The sequence below is a fragment of the Chaetura pelagica genome, unplaced genomic scaffold (assembly GCF_000747805.2).
Source record: "Chaetura pelagica isolate M959 unplaced genomic scaffold, ChaPel_1.0 scaffold111, whole genome shotgun sequence".
Lineage (NCBI taxonomy): Eukaryota > Metazoa > Chordata > Aves > Apodiformes > Apodidae > Chaetura > Chaetura pelagica.
The window spans coordinates 1,924,464-1,944,667 of NW_009952153.1; the positions used below are offsets into that span (position 1 = coordinate 1,924,464).

At 35.8% G+C, this 20,204-nt stretch overlaps 1 protein-coding gene across 1 annotated transcript in view; it reads right to left on the bottom strand.

Moving 5' to 3' along the window:
* Window positions 1–20,204, bottom strand: part of USP34 (ubiquitin specific peptidase 34) — a 117,151-nt gene that overhangs the window by 74,900 nt on the left and 22,047 nt on the right. Inside the window, exons 7-10 of the mRNA XM_010007152.1 lie at window positions 15,388–15,580; window positions 11,040–11,101; window positions 1,257–1,338; window positions 1,077–1,169 (exon numbers count right to left, since the gene is read on the bottom strand). Coding sequence (XP_010005454.1) covers window positions 1,077–1,169; window positions 1,257–1,338; window positions 11,040–11,101; window positions 15,388–15,580 — 430 coding nt within the window. The remainder of the gene's footprint in view (window positions 1–1,076; window positions 1,170–1,256; window positions 1,339–11,039; window positions 11,102–15,387; window positions 15,581–20,204) is intronic.

Here is a 20,204-nt window from a genome sequence, read left to right on the forward strand (position 1 = left end):
ACTAGTGTGAGTTAGTGTATGTGTGAAAACATTAAGAAAGGTAAAATGCTGCTTTAGAAGTGTGAAATAAGTAATTATTGATTACTCCGATACAGAAAATGGTTTGACTCTATTAGAGTGAATGCAGTTATAATAAGCAGTTATTAACACAGCAGCTGTATGGTAGGAAAACAAAGGACTACAGAGGTTTCAGAATGTGTATACAGCAGTATCTGATTGAAACAAGCTACAGAGAAATACTGAACACATTATAAAGAACCCCTACAAATTCTAACTTGCATAAAAGTAGGTTCTCTATACCTGTTCAAAAATACAAATTTTATTTTTCTGGTCTTCATTTTGAGTGTATTTTTCGGAAAAATTATGATGAAACCTTGAGGGGTTTTTATTTATTGAGTAGGGTTTGTTTGTTTGTTTGTTTCACTTGTTTTGTTTTTAACAATAAAGGCAGAATGAAACCATGGCAAAAGAGTTTCCACAACAGGAAATCAAAATGTCTAATGCATTAAAATCCCCTAAATAAAACATTTCACAGCTTAAAATGAAAAGCACAGCAATCCATTAGAAGCAGCAAACATATATATCTTTCTGAAGTAAAAAAGCCTATCAGAGTTTCTAGGTTTACCAAGCAAAAAACCAAATCACATTGCCTTCTATAGTTTTTAAAACCAGAACTGTAGCACATCTCTAAACTTCACTGCCACAATTTTCACCTGATTGTTCCCACCAGGAGTAATAGAAGTGGAAGCTACAATATATAGGAGCAAGGCAATTTAACATAACAGTAAAAATATTAGATCTACTCTACAAAACTCATCCCTATTCTTAGTGAAAACACTATGTCTTCACTATATGACTTCATATTTTTTCTTATACAAAAGAAGCCTAGGTGAATTCTTGCACATAATGAATAAACAGTCATTGTGGCGGTTACCTATTAACACTTTGTTCAGCAAAACACTCAGACAGACAAGAAAAAATAAGAAACTCAGCTTTACAAATATAAAAGAAAATCAGCTTGCCATTTTCTGTTTTGCTTTTTTTTATCCTGCAGTTATTTAAAAAATTATACATACCTGTGCAGCAGCCCAAATACAGTCTATATGCTGTGTACTAAGTCTCCCTTCAGCCGCAAGAAAATTCAGAATCACTTGGCACTGTTTGATGATCTGCAAAGTGAGAACATATTGAGGAAAGTTTTATTAGAACATGAAGTTACTCCACACTCTTTATGCTAATAAGAATTTTATACAAACCTCAACATGTAAATTTGGTCCAAAAATGTGCTCAACTACATTGTTGCTGATAAGCCAGTCAGCAAGTTCTTTTGCAATTGACCTAGAGATGAAAAAAGAGTGGAAATATATGTAAAATTATCTGCTGATAATATATACACTCTGTTCTTCCCTAGCATAGCACATCTTTCAATTTTCAGTTTGTAGTTGTAGTAAGCATACAACAAATTTTTTTAACATAAAGTGTCCTCAACATTCATTCAGGTAAGAAACACGTTATGTCTGTATTTTTTTCTTTTCTTTTTTAGAAGCTTAATGCGAAATATCAGCATTTCCCGCTTGCCGTTCTGAATCACTTGCAAATATACAACCAACAACCCTACCAATTTCATTAGTTAATAAAGCTCACCAGACCATCTGCAGACCACTTTCAAAGACCTCACAGGTAAGATTTTGATAATCACTGCTATTTAACTCAAGTTTATAATGAAATTCCAGAACTACTGAGTTCACAAATGCAGCTAAAGGTGGGAGTGACAGAAATTATTTTTTTAAAGAAAACCAAACAAGTATTTTTAGGTTCTCTTGTATAAACAGCAACACATACAGCTTTAGAAACCTATGTTTTACATGGTCATACTTACACACATGTAGCATACAGATACCTCAAAATTCTCAGTTTGCATCATCCATAACAATAGGGAAATTCACCTACTGCCACTGCATAGGCAAACACTTGAAATGAACAGGACAAGGAAACTGAATTTTCCAAAACAAAATCTGAACTTCCAGAAAGGACTGCTCTGTCTGGAAACTAGCACGTAAGCTCTTTTTTATTCCTTCCTTTCAAGCAAATGTTTGTTTGTCCGGATTTTGGCACCAGAACCAATTAGAGGACATCACAGTATTAAAGCACAGCCTTTAAACAGCCCTGGAATAAAAGCACTCTGTTTCACAAGGAGTAGAGGGCAGGAGGAAGGGGATGTCTTAGACGACTACAGGAAGAATTTTACCACTATCAATGTCATATTTATGATTACTATTAAAATTTCAGGATTGCCCATCTTTACCATCTGCAATAAGAAAACAATATTCTTTAGGTAAAAAGATATTGCCTCTGTAGGTTTTCCAAAGAAGATTCACTTTTCCAGGGCATGTTGCCAGATCTTCAGCCGTTTTGAATTGCCTGATCCCTATGGATGAACTTGGCATAACTCCCTACTACTCAACGCACACCATTCCCATACTGTCCTCTTTTACTCTAATTCCAGGACATGGTGAAGCAAATATTCTTATATTGCTCCCAAAAGATAATGTCCCCTAACATTTAAGGAATAACTGGCTTACAAGGTACAACAATTTACCAATGGTATCATTTATGACTTAGAATGAATTAGTTATCATACTGTAAAGTCTGACAGTGTATGTGTTCAAACAGGGATGAAAAAGATAAGCCAAATCTGCTCCATGAAATCACAATCTACTTAAATTCCCACAGCACCATTTCAAACCATAACCAAAAGCCAACCACCACCCCCAACCAAACATTACAGACTCATTCAAGGCTTGGATTTCTGTCTAACAGAATTCGAATTAAGATCTTTTCACATGCAAGTTGTCATATTGCGGATTTTACAGCTAAAGGAACTTAATATTAATTTGAATATATGCTACTAGTCTCCCTTTAGTAACAAACACGGCTCTAAAAAATGCTCTTACCCAGCTGCCTCCGTGCTGACAAGCACAGGTGACCACAGCAGCACTGGCCACATAGCTCAAGAGACTACAGCTGTTATTTTTCATTTTGTTAGACAGTTGGTAGACTTGATATTACAGATTAATCACAAGTGTCCAACCCACAATCAGAAAACTGAATGCAGCCTGCAAAAAAGCTCCTCAAATTTATGGCCTATTCATCCACAGCTCCTTCTTAGGGCTTCACATTGCTTCCCCATGATGTGGGCAGAAGTGCTCCTGCTACATGACCAAATACAAGCAGAAAGCCTCATAGTTTGCATTTTACACATATAAAAAGGTAGACAGATCTGGTCACATCTGTTAATATACAGGAGACCTGACTGGACGCACTTCTGGTTATGAAATATGACCAAAAAAACCCCACCCCCAAACCCAACATTGCATATGGTCCTCCGTAAAAGGCAAAAGCTTTAACACCTGAGTCATAAGTAAATGGAGGTAATTTTGCTCCCAGATCACTTAATTTTTTCTTCCATCTAAATTTTTAAACCTTCAGATTTCAGAATGAACCCCAGATAGACACTATTAGACTCACTATACAATGTAAAAATGAAAGAACATACTGTTCGTCTCTTTGAACCAAATACCTCCGCTAGTGGCACAATGCCCATTAGACATTGTATGCAGTCATATGTTGCATTTCAGCTACTCCAAAAGAACAAAAACTCTCTTGCAGTGTGACTTGCTTCACATTGGATTCACTGAGTATGGCAGCTCTCTCTATAATCTGCAACATTTTTCTTCTGAGAAATAATGGATTATTCTTTCAAGAACTGCCTTTTTTAATACATGTATTCTCAGTGGTAAAAACTCTTTTATCCTACTGGTGAGCTCAACTGTGATAAAATGACATCTCAGATTTCTGAAGGTAAACATTCATTTGATATGGATTTGTTGAGGATGACCAAAAACCTGCCTTGTGAAAGGCAGAATGAAGCCTTTGTGTTTCCCAGAGAGAATTCTTCCTCCCAGAAAGTTTTGCTGAAGGCACACCAATCATTAAATACACTGTCTTTTTAAATGAAGTTATTACAAGAGCAAAGTATTTTGTTCTCTGATATACTATGAAATATATTTACGATAGCAGATTTAAGGAGTCACCAAAGAAAGCCAATTTCCAGTGTAAATTAATGATTCTTTATCAATTTCAATGTGATGCTGGCATGAGTAATAGATGCCCAGAGCCTACAGAAGTGCTGCAGCTCAGCAGGGGAGCACCTGAAGTGTGGCATAATGAAATCCCAGCCCCTTCAGCTAGTCAGTTATCTTCACTGAAGGTCCAGTTTAAACGCCTCTATGCAAATGCACGCAGCATGGCGAATAAACAGGAGGAGTTAGAGGTGCGTGTGTGCCTGCAGGGCTATGATCTTATTGGTGTGACAAAGACCTGGTGGGATGGCTCCTACAACTGGAGTGTCAGAATGGAGGGTTATGAACTCTTTAGGAAGGAGAGGCAGGAAAGACAAGGTGGGGGTGTTGCCGTTTATATCAAAAAACAGCTGGAGGAGTGCAAGGAGCTCACCCAGGGAACAGATTAGGAGCCAACTGAGAGCTTATGGGTTAAGATTAAGGGGAAGGCAGGCACAGGTGACATTACAGTGGGGGTCTGCTGCAGGTCACCTGACCAGGAGGACAGTATAGATGACACACTCTACAGACAGATAGGAGCAGCCTCTCGTTCACAAGCCATGGTATTCACAGGTGAGTTCAACCACCCTGGTATCTGTTGAAGGAACAACTCCGCAAGCACAAACAATCCAGGAGGTTCCTAGAGCGTGTTGATGACCACTTCCTATTCCAAGTAATTGAGGAACCAACAAGGAGAGGTGCTACACTGGACCTTGTTCTCACCAGCAAGGAAGGGCTAGTGAGGGGTGCTAAGCTCAAGGGCAGCCTTGGTTGTGGTGACCATGAAATGGTGGAGTTCAGAATCCTTAGGGCAGCAAAGAGGGCTCACAGTTAAGCTTACTACCTTGACTTCAGGACAGCAGATTTCAGCCTCTTCAGGGATCTGCTCGAGCTAGTGTCATGGGATAACATCCTGGAGGGTAGAGAGGCCCATGAAAGCTGGCTGATATTTAAGGAAAACCTTCTCCAGGCCCAAGAGTGGTGCATCCCAACTAAGAGAAAGTCAGGTAAAAAATCCAGGAGGTCAGCGTGGACAAGCAAGCAGCTCCTAGAAAAACTCAAACTTAAGAAGGAAACACACAGAGGATGAAAGTTAAGGCAGGTACCTTGGGAGGGTTACAGAGAGGTTGTCCAAGCAGATGGGGACCAGGTAAGGAGAGCCAAATCCCAGATGGAATTAAATCTTGCCAGGGATGTAAAAAGCAATAAGAAAAGCTTCTACAAGTATGTTGGGGATAAAAGGACAACAAAGGAAAACATAGGCCTTCTCCTGATGGAAACAAGAGACCTAGCTACAGAGGATATCGAGAAGGCTGAGGTCCTCAATGACTTCTTTGCATCAGTCTTCTCTGGCAAGTGCTACAGCATCATCACAAAGGCCACAGAAGGTGCAAGCAGGGACTGGGAGAACAAAGCACTCCCCTCTGTAGGAGAAGAACAGGTTTGTGACCATCTAAAGAACCTGAAGGTGTACAAGTCCATGGGACCTGATGGGGTCCCATCCACAGGTCCTGAATGAGCTGGCGCATGCAGTTGCTCAGCCTCTCTCTGTCCATTATATTTGAGAGGTCATGGTCATTTGGTGAGGTTCCTGCCGACAGGAAAAAAGGTAACATAGCCCCTATTTTTAAAAAGTGGGAAAAGGAAGACCTGGGCAACTACAGGACAGTCAGTCTCACCTCTGTGCCCAGCAAGATCATAGAACAGATGCTCCTGGAAACTCTGCTAAGGCACGTGGAAAATAGGGAGATGACTGGTGACAGCCAACATGGCTTCACTAAGGGCAAGTCATGTCTGACCAATTTGGTAGCCTTCTGTGACAAGGCTAGAGAGATAGTGGATAGTGGAAGAGCAACCAACACCATCTACCTGGATTTGTGGTGGCAGTAGATGAGAAGCTCGACATGAGCCGCCAGTGTGCACTCGCAGCCCAGAGGGCCAACCTTATCCTGAGTTGGATCAAAAGAAGTAAGGCGAGCAGGGCTAGGGACATGATTCTTCTAGTCTGCTCTTGTGAGACCCCACCTGGATTACTGCCACATGTCTGGAGCCCTTATCACAGGAAAGACATGGAGCTGCTGGAGAGGGTCCAGAGAAGGGCCACAAAGACAACCACAGGGCTGGAGCACCTCTACTATTAAAACAGGCTCAGAGAGTTGGGGCTGTTGAGCCTGGAGAAGAGAAGGATCTGGAGAGACTATCACTATACAGTATCACTACAATTCAGGCAACTTAGCAAGAACTCAATTTTCAAAAATACGCTCAAATTTTCCTCCTTCATACTGAAGGAAACAGTGAAAGAAAAGTATGCATTATATTACGACCAAATCATAAATATGCTTTTTGCTCTAACACAAAAGCAGTAGTACAAAGAACAGTTTTGGAAGTTAGATATCTAAGCCATACAGACCTTAGTAGTGGGAAAGTTCATCTTAGTAATAACACAAATTAGCTACTTTTCATGGATTTAGTAATCAGGATAGGAAGAGGAAAAGTCATTTAAAGAACATGATACTCCCTTACAAGAGTGTGGGTGAGAGAGAAAAGAACTAAAAATTAAAGGTAGTAGCTATTCTAGTTTAGTTGTCTTTAAATATTTTTCATACTGGAAATCTACACAACATATTGGCCTCCATGATCTCTAGACTTTAATTTTCCCCTAAACTTCTAATTTAAATTCATTGAAAATTCATGTCTGTCAAAAATTAGTGGTTTACTTCCAAGAATTGAAATTCAAGAGCTTTTTACATTAGTTTCCTCAGGCATTCCATAAGACTGCAGGGAAAAGTAGAAGCTACGCAGTTTCTGATAAACTTGATGTTTGTGAACTGTACTTATGAAAGGTGAGTACTAGAGTTTTGTTCATTATTGTAAATAAAACTATCTGGAAGAAAACTACAGTCTATCAATTTCCCTGGTAGGCTAAAGAATGCCTATCTAGAAGAGGACTCGATTAAAGTCCTACAAACATTTTAATCTAAGGCTGTGTACAATACCTGCTAGCAACACAATGACCCAGATCCAGGAACAAATCCCACAGCAAAACAACCCCACCAAAGAAAACCTTATTCATCAAACCAGTCAATTCCCAACACAATTCACTACGCAGCTACAAAAACACACCAGCTTAGTGTGGATGAAAAAAACCCACAAGTCAGCAACATCACTGAAAAATATAATGTAAAAACTTAGAAGAAAAAATGTAGAAATATAATGAGTGGGTTGCAAAGGATGAAGACTAACATTTCTTAACAAAATCACTAAAACAGCCTCTACAATGTCACAATGGATGTAAAACACTGAGCTCAACTATTTAGGATAAAAAATGCAAAGAGGATATTAGTAGGTGGCTTCCCAGCACACTATCCAAACACACAATGGTTTTGAGCACACATTTTATTATTTAATGCTCCAAAACCACCATCTGACATAATAGTGAATATTTATTAAACTACTGTGTATGCTGCTTGAAAGAAACATTAGCAAGCTGAGTGAAAAACTTTACTAATATTATTTTCAGAAAAAAAATCTGAAAAGATCCCTGGAATGTGGAATAGAGAGAGCGGAAGAGGTGTTTAAATGATGCTGCCATAAATTCAGTTGGTGAGCTTAGATAAAAATTGAGAAAGCAAAGAGTTAACACAACCTAAGAGAACGTCGGTAAAGGGAAAAATCAATACAAATCTTCAGTTTAACACCTCAATAAATAAGGGAAGAGAGGGAAAAGAAAGGAGAAGATCTAGCCCAGATCTTTCTGTTCACAAGTGAAAAGAATTTTGGACACCTGAAATTACTCCAGAGGAAGCTTTTTAAGTGAGGGTTTTTAAACAAGTCTCAGCATCAAGCTGAATCCTGAAACTCAAATTCTTGGCTGCCTGCCAAGTGAAGAGTAAAACAAACTCTCCCTTTACACATGCTATTTTCACAAGCTGCTGGTGTAGTCATTAAGAAAAAAGTTTTTTTTTCCTCTTGTGGTCCAAACAGCACAAAAAAAATCTTTCTCTCCCTGAAAGGCATAATCATTATTCACTAACTGACATCAGCAAAATAATTTGAGAAATTACTATTCAAAGACTTGAAGACTCTCCTGTTTTTGAGTCTCATTATGTTTAGATTCAGTAGATTTCATACACTCCAGTACCTCTGAGTGCAAAGAATTTGATCTTAAGAGCCAGGAATAGCTAAATTAAATGTGTATCTCTGAGGGATATTGTGAAGTTGGATCACTGAGACATTGCACATATCTGAACAGTAAGTGTACTGTCACCACAAACCCTCAACCCTAGCGAAGACAATAAAGTAAACCAAATCTAAAAAGACAAGTATCTACAGCTAGAAAACGGATTTCTCTGTCTTAGTTTTTGGCTGCTTTCAAGCACAAGTTGTGAAATGCAGTGTTTTCCTAGACAGAAGATTCTTTAACCATGGAAAAATTTGCAACCATGCTGATAAAGATGGGAAGCTACGGTTCTAAAATATTTGCTAAAAAATCCTGATGATACTTCCAAACAAAAGGAAAGAGCTGGGACTAACCAATAGCTCTTTAAAAAATAAAGATACCTCCCGCAAACCCACCTTATCAAGATACAGAAGGAGAAATCCCAAAGGTTGACAGTTCCAAATGCATCTGGAAAAGTCAAAACACATAATGGGGACGACCAGACATAATGCAAAACATCTTCCTTTGATAAATCTGCAGAGGCTACAAAGGTACAAAATAAATCTTGCACTTCGTTCTCCACTAAGGAAAGAAAACAGGAATGAATAGCTTTCCTTTTGATATTAATTCAATCACTGCCAACTCTGTAAGTGGCTTCTCATCCAAAAACGTCTCTTGGACAGAGTCTCAAATGAGAGAGAAGCTTTCTACTGAACAAACTGTGGAACTGAGACATTTTCCCCACTCTTCTGCACCAGCCTTTTGTGATTATTTGGCTGGAAGAAATCTGTGATTTCAAAAGATATCTGAAGATGAGCAGCAGAACTTGATACTGATTTGTACTCAACTTTTCAGGCAAAACACCAGAATGACTGAAATACAGATTTGAAGAAAAAAAAAATAATCACATATTACAAAAGTGGAAAAGAAGGTCTTCTGTTCATCCTGCATTCCTTTCAAATGACAGGCTGTTTACAGATGCCCTTGCCAAGAAAGTAATATCCCAAAAGAGAATTTGACAATTTCCTTCAGCTTTAAAATAACTCTGATGCTCTTGCTTAGTACATCTGCTCTTCTGCAGGGAAACTGAAGCGTCGTCCTCCTTTTCCCCTGTCAATAATTTTCCTTTTTTACCTCTGACATAGAAAATCAAAACACTTTTTTATTTGTTTAACAGGCAGAATAGCTTCTTGGTAATGTTCCTTAATTAGAAAAACTATTTCATTCACAATGTGCTTCAGAAGATAAACTAACCAAGAATCATCTCAGTTTCAGGTTTTCATCATGAAGAAAAGAGGAGAAGAAATGGATAAAATTGAGGTTTAGCAGCCCCAGTGTAACAGTACACCACAAACAGACAGTACAATATTGAAAATACCCCAGCCAACCAAGTCACTACACATACTCAATGTGTTATGCCCCTGTCAAATTTACTTCTAATACTACAAAACTAGAGGCTTTGGAAAAAAACCCTGTCCCACAGCACAAAATATACATAATAATTATAGATATATATATGTTATGTTAATATTCTATTACACTGAAGTAATAACTCTGTGATTTTATTTATTACAATAATGCAATTTCTTTGAAATGTACATGAGCTTAGTGAAATTACATTCAGGTTTCATCAGATCATAGTAAGATACTTGTGTCATAATTGAAAACGGAGAGAAAAAGTTGATCATAAGTGGTTATTTGTTCTGTATTCTCAAGGTATTTTCATATCTTTATGGAAGCGAAACTGCCCAGGACTCTGATCTGACCTTTTAAAACATCAACCTATTACCATAAATTTCTCTTCAAATATTCAAGCTGTTATTTACATGAAATTTACAGTATTGTGGTCTTGATATGCTTAACAAACAAGTGTCAAAATAAAATAATCTATAATAAAACGGCCCAGATAAATAAACAACCGAACTGCTGCTGTAACAGACTTCTCATTCATGAGCAAAAGATAACAGTGTGCGTGTAGTGAGACAGATATGCACATGGATACAACCCCCAAGATAAATCTAAAGAGTGTATCACTCCCTAAGATGAATTTGAAGAGTGTATCACAAGCAAAATGCTAGATTTTACACAATTTTCCTATTATTTCAAAATAACACTTATTTCAGCTACTTAAGGACATACTTTTGTCTATATACTAGACAGATCTAACATTAAATTTAGAAAAAACTGACATATTTCCACACTGGAATACAATTCCACACACGAACCTTCACAAAGACTTATGGGAGTCTCCTTGAGAACTCTTAAACACACCTGAATTATACAATTAAGGATTTTAAAGAAAAACAATAAATTGTTCCAATAGCTTCGTCTCACAGACTCAATGGAAAACTAATAACAAGGCTGGGTGCCAGTAATGGCAAGACAAGTCTTAGTTAACTGAATAATAATAAGAAATTAAAGAGTCAGCAAAAATACTACTTGGATATGAATTAGATGGTTATTATTTATAAATTACAATTAAGATAAGGGCCCATTATAAGTATTTATTATTTCAGTATCTACTTTTTTCTAAAGGTTACCTTGACTCTATCTTTAAGACAGTAAAAAAAACCAGACACATTTAGAAATATATTTAAATTTACAAATTAAAACCATTTATTAAACCCTTAATTAGAATATTTCTAATCAATGCCTCAGATTATCACTGCTCCCCACTGTGTATAATCCACAACAACCATATAGAAGGACTATAATCATATAGTGCACTTAAAAATATTCATAATAATGTTCCTACTTACGTTTCTGTGTCTGAAACTAATGACTCATTATTACACACATCATTGAAGGTATGAAGTTGGTTCTACAGTTAGAAAAAGGAAGAAAAAAATTAAAATTTATCTAGTTTTTTTAGGCACTTTTCTTACATTTAAAAATACTATTAGTGACAGTAAAAAATTTTTCTAGTACTTTCAGTGTTTTTAAATAAATTGCTTTGACGGAAATTTCCACAACAGGCATTCTAGTAGGCAAGAGGGATCAATTTCCTTTTAAAATCAACCTTTCTTTCACTAAAGCAATTAAATGACGTTATGAAACTTCAGCCATTCCAAATGTCAAACCAAGTTGTGCAGCAGTCACTTCACACATGCGTTTTCATGAGAAATGAAACACGCACTCCAGAAACGGATCTTTTTGGATGAGTTTGCCCATTATTGTAACACTTACTACAACAACAAAAATTTGTTTTGTCACACTATTGGTGTGGAAAGCCCACAAAATTGGAGAGTGAAATTACATATTTTCATATTAAACGAAGCTTTTGAAGGTATCTGAACTGATAAGACATCAAAGAAAAAAAAACAACACAAGCCTGTTAAATACATGCATCTCTTTTCCACCAGCATCAAATTTCCTGATACAGAGATGGCTCTGTATGCAATTCTTTACATGTACGTAAGACTTTTAAAAACATTTAAAATCATACAGTAAAACTTATTTGCCACCTTGTTTTCAAAAAGTTCAAGCCACAGTAATGTGAATTTTTTTAATTAAAATTAAACTTCTTGCATAACTTTATAAAAAAATGTACTCTTTTCTTTCTTGAAACAAGCCTGGTACATGCACTCTGTAGTTCAGGTGACAGCTACTCTCCTGCAGGCTTTGCACAAACATTTATTTGTGTCTAATTTCAACCCTTTTAATGGGAAAAAATGTTTCTGAAGAAAGAAAATTTAACATATACATTAAAATCTGTGAGCCTGATTACACAATAATTAATAGGTAAGTTATTACTAGACACTTTCAAACTAAACATACTTGGGAGTGGAAAAACATGTGACATATCTTAATGAAAAAAAATTTATGACCAATTAGAAGTGGGTCAAATAACAAAGTGAAAGTTCAGTGGTTTTTCTGAAGACCTGCCCCCCAACTGAAACTGTTTTGAAAGGAAACAATGGGTAAAAAAGTATTACCATTGTCAATTTTAAATCCATGGTCACATGTTGATCCAAATTTCCCATACAAAATCCTTATCCAAAGGAATTCTGACAAAAGGTGTTATTTTTCATATTGTAAAGATTGTCTGAAAATTCCAATAATTTCAACCAAAGCCTTAGAATTCTGACACAACAAGCACAGCTCAAAGTACACAAGAGATAGTGTTGAACCACCTTGTTCTCACTCACCACTTTTTTTTACTTTACCATGTTTCATTACCATGAAATGCCAGAGGGAATAAATACTTTTATATTTTTTTAATCTTCAGCAAAGAAAGCTGAGAACAAAAAGGCATTTACCTAGCTAGTCTTGTCTTAAGACCCAGGCATCAAAAGCAATTAAACCTTCTGTACAAGAAACCAATGCAAGAAGAATAAATATGTACTGTTCACGTTTTGCACTGAACTTGTTCAGGAAAATCCTAAGAGTATTGCACTTCCATTTTCACTAATGCATAGAACCAAATAAAAAGGTGGTGAACAACTGAAAGAGGAAAGATGGCCATATCAGTTGTCAGCATTCTTTTTCACATTTTTAAGTTCATCTGTAACTGTAAAGACAGGAAAAGAGAGAATCCTGTTTGTTAAGGAATAATAGAGAATGAAGAGGGTATTTTGGAGTTGAACCACCTCGAGAGATGACTGGGAGATGAAATAAAAGAGAAAAAAGGTAACAATAAAAACAAAGCTTCAGGTATATCTCTATTTACATTTTGCTGTTATTTTCTGTCTCTATTTCCAACTTCATATTCAACCACTCAAGCTTCCACTTTGCTAAAATTAACTTTCATGTGTCTGTCTTCAACTCTGTTTTGTAAATAAGAACTTTAGTCAGACAATATGACATATTACGTATGTTACACCTCAAGGGAGGAGAGTCTATTTTTGGTGGCAAGCAAATATAATTCCTGTATGCCATAACAGAATGTATTCTGTGAGTCTCAGAAGGTTCCATGAAACTTGAAAGGTTTAATTTTAGGAATGGTCATGTTAGCTGTCAGACAGGAAAAAAAAAAAATCTCTTGGCAGATACAAATCAACACCTCCACGTTACTCATCTGTTCAGATTCACTGATTTTTTGGTCAAAGATTTCTGTCTCCACTATGACAGCAAAAGTAATATATCTTGCAAAAGGAACAACAGAGCAAGCCATAGAAATTATCTGACCAAATTTATTGTAGCTTTGATCTTGAGAGTTGAAATGAGAATCTGCACTTGAGTCAACTTCCCATATGAATTTTTGGAATAAACTTTTCTTTGAAATAAAGTATATATTGAAAAGTTTGCACTTCAAAATGTTTTGCATGTAATTTTGCTGTAATTTTTCTTTGAATCCTCATAACTATCTGCAAAATGAAAGGAAGAATTGTTTCAAGGCTAAATGCGCAAGTATTGGCAAATGGAAATCCAGGAAAGGAAAACATTTTGTAGTTGCAGGTATCATAGTTCTTAAGTCTTGAACACAAAACATTGTGCTGGTTAGGAAGAACGCATCAATGAAATTACTTTGACAAATCCCAGCTACCGAAGGCCTGAACAGAAAAAAAGTTTCTAAAAAGAAGTCATGGAAGTGCATCTGTAGATGCACAACAGAGAAAGTTGTGTGAAAATACTAGCTGAGCTACATTGCGTCTTTCTAAACACATCTTTGTTTGCAAAGATGACAGAAAACTTCAGTGAAGAGGCAGCCAACATTTCTGTAAATTTTAGTTCAGACTTTATACTCAAATTTTATACTCAATTGTTCCAGGCAAGGCATAGAAAACCAAATAAAACAAAATGTTTTTCAAACTCAACCAAGAAAATGAAAACATGCTTCTTCCAAAAATATATCTTCATAAGATCTTTAAAAACAGAATGGAAAAGCAAATTGCCTATGATGCAAATGAGAAAGAAGAATGAATTCTCAGAGCTCCAGAGCAGTTTTAGAGAGCACTCATATTAAAAAAGACTCAATAACTTATTAGCAAATATATCTCAGGCGTTTTTACAAGCTAAAACCTATTTGGTAGTCTAAAAATACATCTCCATTATTAAAAATCTCACTTTTACAGCCATGTTTATGAATCATAACAGGTCAAAACATGTTATAACTGCTTAAAATTGCACAATTTCACACTCCCTTAAAAAAAATACATGCCTGAAAAATAAACATATCCATTCTTATTTTCAGACTTTCTTTTGGTAAGGACACACAAAAAGACATGCATTAGGAGTTGAAGAAGGACAACTGTACAAAAGCAAAGGAAAAGTACTTAACGGAATAAAAATCTAATGTAATTGGAACTATGTAAACACTGGAAATTTACTTTAAAATAAATGACACTGAAAATTACATTTTCCAAAATTGAGTAAAAAAAATAAAAAAGGATATTAATTTTATGCCCAATTAATGGTGATATTTTAATATGTATTTGCCAGACACTATTAGGTAATTGTAATTGCATAAATAATAAAGCATATGGTGATGAAAAATACAAAAAAAAAAAAAATTCTGTTATCACCTAGGACTTTACCAATTCTCTGAAGTCTTCTTGTTACACAAAACGAACCTGAACATTCACTTTATGCTAATTAAGTATGACAGATTAGAATTCAGGTTTTTAGCATATTATACATAGCATTCATGAAATATATTTCATCTATTCCTATTTGATGCTATATACATTTACTCGTTGAAGTCAGTCTCCTGCTAATTAATGGCAAAATGCTCCCTTGAGACACAGATTATCATAAATAAACAGGAAAAATAGGTACATACAGTATAAAGAAGCAACTAATTACAGTAGAGTCAAGACACTGTAAGGTAAAAATCAAAACAGACTGAAAGCCTTTGTAAACAATAAATAAAGGCATGTCAAGGGACTTAATTTCAACATATCTGTCACAAAATGTGGTTATAAGACAGTTTTGTTTAGCATGGTAAATGTGTTACAGTTCCATATGCTGCAGAACACAGCAATCACCTGGACTTATCTCTTAGTGAACCTTATATTCAAAATAATGTCTAAAATTTCCTAAGACTGCACATAAGAGGATTCTGCTTTTTTCACACATTGAAAAAAAACCCAAGCAAGTCCATAACTCACAAAACACAAAAAGAAACATTTATTCTAAATATTATTTATATTTGTAAAAAGTTCTTACTGTTATTTGACTCAGCCCAGCCAATCTCATTGTTAGAGTTGGAGACATAAAGTATTTAAATGCAAGATCAAGACTTTCTTTATCAAAACACAAGGCTGTATCCAACGGTTCTTTAACTGTGCTCCACATTAAGTCTGCCATGTTCCGGGCTGCACTCTGCCGCAACTCCTGGTCTGACAATTTACATAAATACCTAGAATAAATTACAAATGGAAGACAAAAAAAAGGGTATGATTCAAACTAGAACATTCCTGGAACACCATTTTGATTATAGCAAATACATATTTCTGACAGCTTTAAGAGTACTAAGGCTTAAAATACCAGAAGTTGGCAGCAATAAAAAAATATCCCATGGAAAAACAGAATTATGCAGAATATTTTAGAAAGTAAATGTAATCCTCATTTTAAACCTCTACAGATCTCTTTCATTCCACAAAATAACAGCAAATCCATGGAATTCTTTGGAAATGTAGCCTGGAAGCCTAAACTTCATAGTTATTTCATGGGAAGGTGTATTTCCCAAGTAGTTGCATCATGTCTATTTACTTTCTTTAAAACTGAAATGTCACAATATGTTTAACATATTAATAAAGTTTAAAACTGTATTTCTGGAAAATGTTGATGGATCAGAACCAGAATGCTTGAACAGTGAGAATCCTTTGAAGATTATTATAACCCTGTTTGTGGCCTAAGTCACAGAACAGGAAAAAAAAATTGTAATTGTGCAATCATGTTCTGATATAATTAGAGTAAATGAGGTACATTCACATTTTTTTCTGCCATAACCACATGCCATCTGTGCTTGTACATCAGTACTCCCTGTGCCACTGTCCTGCTTTCACAACAGGTTACTACTATAGGAACACATGCCAAAGTTGTGTCTTCTACTGACAATAATGACAATCTTTAAGGACGCATGTGAAGCATCACCAATGATCCTCTAAATCTTATAAAGAAACCAAAAATGCTGAAGAATTTTAAACTGCTAAGTTCTTCTAACTACAGACATCTTTGATAAGAAATCATCTAACCAGGCACAATGAATCCAAATAGAGGTATTGTCTGCAAAGGTGAGGCAGGACAAATAATAATTTATAAGAACTAACTTATAGAAGCTAGGGCAACCTCAGTCTTACCTGACCAATCACAAGATCAAAACATACCAAGAAAAATTACACTGAAATGTTTGTAAAGTTCACATATGAAACACTGACACAGCTGAGAATTTATTCTAAACTGAGTGCATAAGAGAAAAAACATTTAGGAACAAGCTTTCCTAAGCTTATTTTGAAGCAGTTAAAGTAAGTACATCCAAGGCTAGCAAAATTAATTTTTCTGCTCTACTTCAGCATTTTGAAGTATCAACTACATCCAAACTAGATTTAACTACATGAAAATGTGTTAAAAATCCATTTGTTTAACAGTCTAAGTCTGGATTTATCTTTGAAGACCGGCCAAATAGATGCATGAATATTTAAAAAAACACAAGAGATAGATATTAAACTTAACTTAACTAGATTTATGCACCATTCCTTTGCATTTACATCATATAAATATCAGTATTTTTTTTACAGCAAAAATACAGGCTCTGATTCTTATTTAGATTGAGGCCCTATTTAACAGCTCTTGTGTAGAGACCTTAAAATAAACACACTTAAATGATACTTAACACTGTTAAACATAAAAAAGTGACTTCAGTGCAAATAATCATAGAGACAGTTGAACAAGATAAAAATCAGGTAAGTAACATTAGGACAAAAGAAGGATCATTCAGGGCCAAGGCAACCAGATCCTTCACTGTTTGCTGTTAATTGTGAAATTTGCCTTCTCATATTGAATACTGGAAACGAGATCATGGCAAGAAAGTAATCCTTCTGTGTTTTGATTTCTAAACGAAAGAAAAAAGCAGCAATGAGAAGGAAACACTCATTTGAAAGAGTTCAGGAGCAAACCAGACACAGTGACCTATATTTAACCTACAGACAGGTGAGAAGAGTTACACTGATGAAAAAAATGCACTGGTCCCTGGTACAAATCATAATAATCTCAATATAACCATCTGCAACCTCAGACCAGTTTTCATCTCCTCATTTTTTATACGCAAACTATAATCAGCTCCAGTGTTCGTAACGCACATCAAGTTACACTGAACTGTTTTATGATGGATTTTTTAGTATCTCAAAGATATCCAAATAAATTACGTTAATTTTCTCATTCTACATAGGACAAATACAGAGTGCTTCTATGCAACAGGCAGGTGAGAATGGACACAGACCTATACGCAGGGAACGGGGGGTGCTTTTGTGGCTTCTCGAGACTTCTGTAAAAGGACTTTCAATTGAAATCTTCGCACTGGAAAGTCTGATGAAGCAACTATGCTAACCTAATAAAGATAACCTTTATTTTAAAGAAAATCTATCAGTTTAAAACTTTCATTCTTAAAATTTAACCAACAACAACAACAACATTTTTAAGAGTCTTTCAGTGCATTCACTGCATTTAGTCCAAGACTGAATCAGATCTGTGTCATGTTTTCTGCATTATAATATCATTAGGAGACTGTTTTAAAAATCCCTTTTTTTAATAACTGAAACTTCAGTGTAGGTGCATTTTCACAGACACAGAAGTACTTCAGCAGCATAATGTTTTGTCAGGGCCCTTGAGAAAGCTACAAAGAGCATTTTTTGCTCATTAATCTGTATCCTAGGTAAACATTTTTTAATATAACTGGGTTACTCTAAGCAAGCACAATATGAACATAGAGGCCAGCATACTTGTCCTTACAGCCTTAGTGGTACTACACTCATCAAAAATCAATTACGATCATACCTTTACTACTAATATTAAAAATATAGAAACTTGCAGAGTAGGCCAAGCCTCATTTTTATTGTGAAAAGATATGGTGGCCTAAGCCTGTCTGTATCAGTAAACTGGGTCTGTTTTAAGCTTGAACCAGTAGTACACTGCTAGTAACAAGAAAACTTAAACTAGCACTGGCAATTAACACACATATGCCTTACACTGGCTAATTGTAAATTTGCTGTATTACCTTACCTAAGAACAGTGATACTGGAGCAAGACAAAAGGTCTATCTAACCCAAAACTGCCAACCTAAAAGCAGATGAAAAATTTATCCCATATATAAAAAAAAAAACTTATGAGGCTATCTACTACTGTGAATTAATTTCTCTTTTTCCATTTACACTTTTGGCTTTCTCATGCCAGTTAGCTTAATAATTACATTCACATGAAAACAATTTCCTCTAATTTCTCTAAAGTCTGCAACCTGACAATCGTACTGCATGTTCTCCATTTCCTGTTTCTGAACAACTTCAAATTATCATTCCCTACTAATTGTCTTCATGCCACTCATACAACAGCCATCTCCCTGTATATAAAAAAAAAATCCTAGACTGTCTCTCTTCCTATCAATGTAATTTTTTGACTCCTACCTTCTTCACCACTCTTCCTATCAACTAGGTGGTTATATCATTATCTTCAAGAAGGAATTATCAGAAAGAACTGTACATAGTATATAAATGTGAATGTGACTGATTCATATAATGGCTTAATATTTTCCATTCTGTCCTTCCTTATTTTTTTAACTCCTACATTTTTGTCCTTTTGATTCTGATGAACATGAAGTCTTAGAGGAATATATGAATGATACTTCAGGATCTGTATAACCTAGTAAATCTGTCATTTTTGCCTAAGTAAGACTTTTGGAAAGAAACATACTTTTTTTAATACATATTGGAATGGGTTGCCCAGGGCAGTTGTTGATGTCCCATCCCTGAAGGTTTTTAAGGCCAGGCTGGATGAGGTTTTGTACAACCTAGTCTAGTGGCACGGTTCCCTGCTCATGGCAGAGGGGTTGGAACTTGATGATCTTTAAGAACCCTTCCAACCTTAACAATTCTATGATAGTCTATATATGTATAGGACCTGTCCTGCCAACCTAGCATATTTAGAATAATGAGTAAATATATACTTAGGCAACACATAGTCATTTAAAAAAAAAACAACACCATTTTGTCTACTGAAACTATTTAAATTTGCTGTATTTGGGGAGAGAGAGAATTCAGTTTTAAACATGCAGTTCCATGTTCATGTAACACTTATCACATCCTATGCTTCAGGACTTCAGTTACTCAGCTGTGAAATAATCTTTTTTCCTTAATATGATTCCTTTGGATCACAGCTGCAAAAGGGCTATCACACAGAATGAGTCAGGACTCCTCAGTGATACAAAGAATTTACTTAAGTTCCTGGCTATTGTCTCCTGACTTGACTATTCTTTGTATCTACAGCATAGATTTCCATATTTTTGGAGGAGTTAAATATTTTTTTTGCAATTGAAAACTTCAAGGCTTATTTATTGTAAGAGCTTTTAATGACATTTAGTAGTAAGGACTGGTCTCAGGCACTCCCAAAAAATGCGAATTCTTAAGAAAAAAATTTTAAAGTAGAAGACTAATTTGAATTATTTCAGCTGCATTCCCTCTCACTGTTCTCCACAGAAAGCACTGTGGATCAACAATTCTGCTTGGAGCTTCCACTGCCTCTGCATATACCAGTGCTGTGCCCATGCCTGTGCCCTGTGCTGAGACTACATGGCTACACAAGAACAACTGCCCATTGCAATTTCCTCTCCGTGTGCCTGAGCACAGAATGTTCTGTTTCTTCCTAACCTCGTTTGTAAAAAGTCCTCGAAGATCTGTCTTGAAGCAGGAGAGAGGAAAAAGGGAGAAGAAAGCATTATAACTAATTACTATATCGGTCAGCACTAATGCTACACACAGCCCTTAGATTTTACC